The sequence below is a fragment of the Tachysurus vachellii genome, chromosome 8 (assembly GCF_030014155.1).
Source record: "Tachysurus vachellii isolate PV-2020 chromosome 8, HZAU_Pvac_v1, whole genome shotgun sequence".
NCBI classification, from domain to species: Eukaryota; Metazoa; Chordata; class Actinopteri; order Siluriformes; family Bagridae; genus Tachysurus; species Tachysurus vachellii.
The window spans coordinates 735,001-739,831 of NC_083467.1; the positions used below are offsets into that span (position 1 = coordinate 735,001).

At 41.8% G+C, this 4,831-nt stretch overlaps 1 protein-coding gene across 2 annotated transcripts in view; it reads right to left on the reverse strand.

Moving 5' to 3' along the window:
* Positions 1-3,912, reverse strand: part of ints6 (integrator complex subunit 6) — a 10,798-nt gene extending 6,886 nt beyond the window's left edge. Inside the window, exons 1-6 of one of the 2 annotated variants that reach the window (XR_009648930.1) lie at positions 3,454-3,912; positions 3,300-3,377; positions 1,552-1,701; positions 1,091-1,180; positions 706-889; positions 222-341 (exon numbers count right to left, since the gene is read on the reverse strand). Coding sequence is in view for 1 of the 2 variants with exons in the window: in XM_060875650.1 (XP_060731633.1) it covers positions 222-341; positions 706-889; positions 1,091-1,180; positions 1,552-1,701; positions 3,300-3,377; positions 3,454-3,564 (733 nt within the window). In the remaining variant the exon portion in view is untranslated. The remainder of the gene's footprint in view (positions 1-221; positions 342-705; positions 890-1,090; positions 1,181-1,551; positions 1,702-3,299; positions 3,378-3,453) is intronic. The other variant, XM_060875650.1, reaches the window with a different exon arrangement.
* Between the last annotated feature and the right edge of the window lie 919 nt (positions 3,913-4,831).

Sequence of the window (4,831 nt, forward strand, 5' to 3'; positions counted from 1 at the left end):
CAGGAATTTAGCGCAAGACAATCCACTGTAACGCAGACTAAACCCTGTGTACTGCAGATAAGGTACGGCGTTTTTTTAATGTCCTGAAAAATAACGGTTTTGGAGATACGAGGATTCTGTCTGACAGCGACGATATGTAAAATGTAATGAGCTCTTACTCTTACACAGGATGTGCGTTACTGTAACTTTTATAACACGTCACTACAGAGAACTTCTTTTACCTTCAGTAGGGTCGGGTCCCGTCTTCTCAAAGTTTATTACCACTCCACTCTGGATTTTCTGCACCAGAGACTCCAGACACTGGTTCAGCATGCGCTGAGAAAACACGCTATACGAGCGGCCTACACACACGCGCACACACACACACAAATTGTGGAATTTTCTTGATACACAGGTTGCAGATTCCTAATGCATTGTCTTTTTCACACACCATGTTGAATTGCCAAACTGGTGAAGCCAATTTAGCAGCGCATAAAAAATTTGTCTTGCGAGTTTCACGTCATCTGATCAGCTTCTCTAAATCAGTCTGTATAGAGACAGCCAACCAATCTTCCCAGAGCACCCTTAGTTTAAATTAAATCCATCTACATGTTTACATGCTATTTACTAATTAAAAGTTCTGCCCAAACAAACACTCATCTCCGTTTTTCAAGCTTTATCCGTCATACACACAGGTAACGTTACTGTCATTCAGAGTAGACTCACCTCCTGTTACCTCACACATGGGCGTGACAGGGGAGGGGTCAGCCGGGACACCGCCCACAGGCTCAGGTTCCAACGGGGCGTGGCCTGAAATGCGGAGCACTAACGTGAAAAGACGCTGGTCCCAGCGGAACGGCTCCTTTGTCAGCTCGCTACCCGGCAACGGGGTCATCAGGGGTAAATGCAGCTGAAGGAAGGGGAATAAAAACTGAAGTGTGGACACAGAAAAAAACTAAACACTAAATAAATTACAATTAAAAAGATGAGTAATGTGGGTGAGGAAACGACAAAAATGTCGTTCCACATTTTCGTTCGATTCGTCTGTGGAATGATTCAAGGTGACTGTCTGAATTTGTCTCTTTACTCTAGCTAATAAATGACATCATACCTCATCCTGCACTCCTGAAGTGCTGGTCAGTTTGCACCCATCTGTAATCGCCACTATGATGGCAGGCTCCAGGAAAAACGGGTTTCTTCCCTGCAGATAGACAGAACATGTCGGGTAGGATTCAACAAACTGTGGAACTTTCCCACAAAAAAAAAAAAAAAAGTGTCCATCCATCTTCCACTGAAGTAAAATAATTTCCTGCTGGCCAACATCTAGATCTGGATCCGTCCGTGTCTGGGAAGGCCAGATTTTCAACAAGACAGCCAATTATGATACTAAAAAGTTCTGGCTGTACACATTTTTAAAACTTCTGCTTCAAGCTGTCTTTAGAATGACATCCGGTGCCATCGCATCAGCAACTTAATCTTTAACTGCTCCACAAGATTTCTGCTAGCTCTGTAAATGCAGAGACAGAAGCAAACAAAGTCATGATCATCTCCATTTATCAGAAGGAACCTTACCTGTCCATAGTTATCTATCCCTGAAACTAATCTGTTCAGGTTGAGCAAATCGAAAGCGGTCCTTAAAGACTGGCCAAATGTCGTTAAGCCAAAAGCCTGCAGCATCCTCAGCTCCGTCATGAAGACGGCGTGGCTCTCTTTCCATCCGGCCTGAGGACAGAGACAACAGGATCGTTTACAAAAGTCATATAACTGACATTGCTCGTGTAATCATGTGCGTTATATAAAACCTTCACACACAAACATTAGGAGGCGTTTTACAATTAAGAACATCGGTCAAAGCAAAGCAGACTGGAATCTGGGAAGATGTCAGGAGCAGAGCGGCATCTTCCTACAAGTGATTAAATCCCATAAACCTAATCACAGCTTGCAGCACACAGGTGAACGTGCAGACGATGCTGGGTAAGATCTTTCAGTAAGAGTTATTGATTGATAACCCGGGATTCTGACCCGTACTTTCCTTACAGCTGTACGAAAGTGTTTTTCTGAAATGAAACACAAACTCTAGTCTACTGCAGCGCTGTTCGATTTTAAACGCAACATTGTACATGGAAAAAAAACGTGTGTGTTTAACTATTAGTTAGTTTGAACACAGGAGGTCTTGATCCGGTTTCAAGTAAATTCTGGGGCTTTTTACACCTGGTCACTTCATGTGTTTTCTGTGATCTGATATCTACCCGATGGTAAAAAGACCAGGTCTAAATGCCCTCAGAAACGTTTTGGAGACAGATATAAATCCGACGGTACAAACCCCTACAGGAGGTGGTCTGGGACGTGTTTCAGATGAAACTGGACAGGTGTAAATGAATGTGGTTGTTCAAGCCACATACGTCAGCTCTATACTCCTCCCAAACAGAAGTACGTCACTCAGGTGATCTTTCACACAGGCGTCTCGTCGGGTCTTAAAACGCGCTGCTGCTGCCAGCGAAAACGCAGCAAACAGTAAACGCTGTTTTTTGTAGCATAAACGTCGTAACCAGTTTAATCGTCTTCTTTTTGATCGCGTTCTGAAAACCGCACACACCAAAGTGTGTTCCATTTAAATTACCCCGGAAATGAGGTCAAACATATTAGCATTTTGGGCGGGAGTAGAAAGATCGGATCGATATTTATGTGGTCTAATGTAAATGGAACAGTTTTAACAAATCAGATAGAAATCGGATCAGAGACAACACGTGAAGTGACCGGGTGTAAAAAGGCCCTAAGATGCTGATAAACAAAACAAAACAAAAAAACAGATGCGTTTATTTTTTGTCCATTTTTTTCTGTGCAACTTTGTGAAGATTTGTTTACGTATATATTTCTGGTAGCCTTGACAAATGAAGGGATGTATAATGATATATATATATATTTTTTTTTTTTTGCTTACTTTGCTTAATGGACGTTGTAAAACAAATAAAACTAAAAACTGCAAACAAAAAAAAAAACAGAGTTTTGCTGTGGACTCAACAACAGGCCAACAGCCTCAGGACCCCTCCATAAGCCTCAGTAGTTAATTATCACTCTTTCTACCCTGCATAGTTCAGGCGCAGGGGACGGTTTTGTCCCGTGCTGCCCACCGTAGTTCTCTTGCTCCTCACGTTAGAACAAAATGTCGGCCATGTTTTGAAAGAAACATCTCCTGCTTGTCGGAATGTTTCCCCACAAACCCGGCACTCTAGTTGGATCATTTCAAAAGTAAACACGTCAAAGTGGATATAAAGTTGTGTTGTTTAACCCCTGCTGACAGAATGACACTAAAACACTACCTTTATCCCGGCTGGAGCTTCCTCGAAGGAGACTAGCATGTATCTGTCTCCTCTGCTCGCCGGATCTCTACTCCTGAGCTGCGTGGAGACACGAAAACAATCAGGCAAAACCTTTTAAAAAGCGACTTATTGAGGTCTGCGCCATGTTGTTTACCTTGAGAAAGGTCTCTACAGCACCCTTAGCTACGTCCAGATAAGTGGTGCCCAAATGTGTGCGCTGGGTCATGGAGGCGGACGTGTCGATCAGAAACAGGATCACAGGCATCGTGTTGCTTCTGTCACACCTTATACATGTCACTGTTCATCGGACAAACGGATCAAAATGCCTCTTTTGTTCTCCTCCTGTCGCTTGTCAACACGCCGCTAGCTAACACTCATGCTAATGCTAATGCTAACTGCCTTCCTTCCTTCCACATCCTCAAAGTGTACAAAACAGTTAGCAGGATGTAAATAACTGCCCCGTTACGCTGTAAACTTCGGTTAAAACCCTTGGGAGGGGAAATATCAGTGATACACAAGGGCACAGAGGGGTCTTTTGGCAGGAAGTTGGAGAAATAAGCCGAAGTTTCATTTCGGTGCAACTTAAACACTGGGACCGTCTTCGCTGTCTCACTTCTTTTAACTGTGGGCTTGGGCCAGGTCCCGCCCCTTCGCGCAACGTCACTGCATGTCAAAAATCCGCTTCACTGATTGGTTCTTTTTGAGGAACGTTATTATCATATTCAAATAACGAACGCTCTTGATCGTGATGGCTATTCTGATTCTGTCGTGTGAATCGAATCGTTCGACTCGGCTCATCAAGAATATGACTGTCGTTTGTGATATTTTGACCTTTGACCTGAAAATCTTGTATATCCTTTTCAATACGTAGATATCTACACATATCTATAGATATCTATATCTATGCTTTCAGTAAAGGTCTCATATGTGTCATTCGCGAATGAGTCGACTCGTTAAGGTAGAGAACGACACCGTTACTTGGTTCAGATAGTATTTTGTGTGTCTCATTATAAGTGTGAAACATTTACAAATAATTTATATAATGCACACTGATCATTTTAAAGAAAATGAGAAAAGTCCTGAGTCTTGTGAGAAAGTGACAGAAGTGTTATGAACAGTGTTTATATTCAGTGGTGTCATTATCACCTGGATATGTTCTTGTGCATGATGATGACATCACAGCAGTAAACAACAATACTACTACTACTACTAATAATAATAATAATAATCCGCTCTTTCCTCAGCACTGACTATGTGCCTAAACCTTTTAAAATAGAAGATTAAACAAAATCCTGACCTGGACCCCAGGGTGTAGATTTGTTTAGTGAACTCATGTGTGAATATTCTTTAATTACAAAACAACAAAAAAAGCTTTGCTATATCTGCAGTGCTATTATATAATTTCCATGTGATTATCCACAAACATGTTCTATTAAACGGTTGTTTTATTTAAACAAATTAACACAGACCATAATAACAATGAGCACTGCACACTGTAACTTATTCACTATTATACACCCCATGTATTGTGT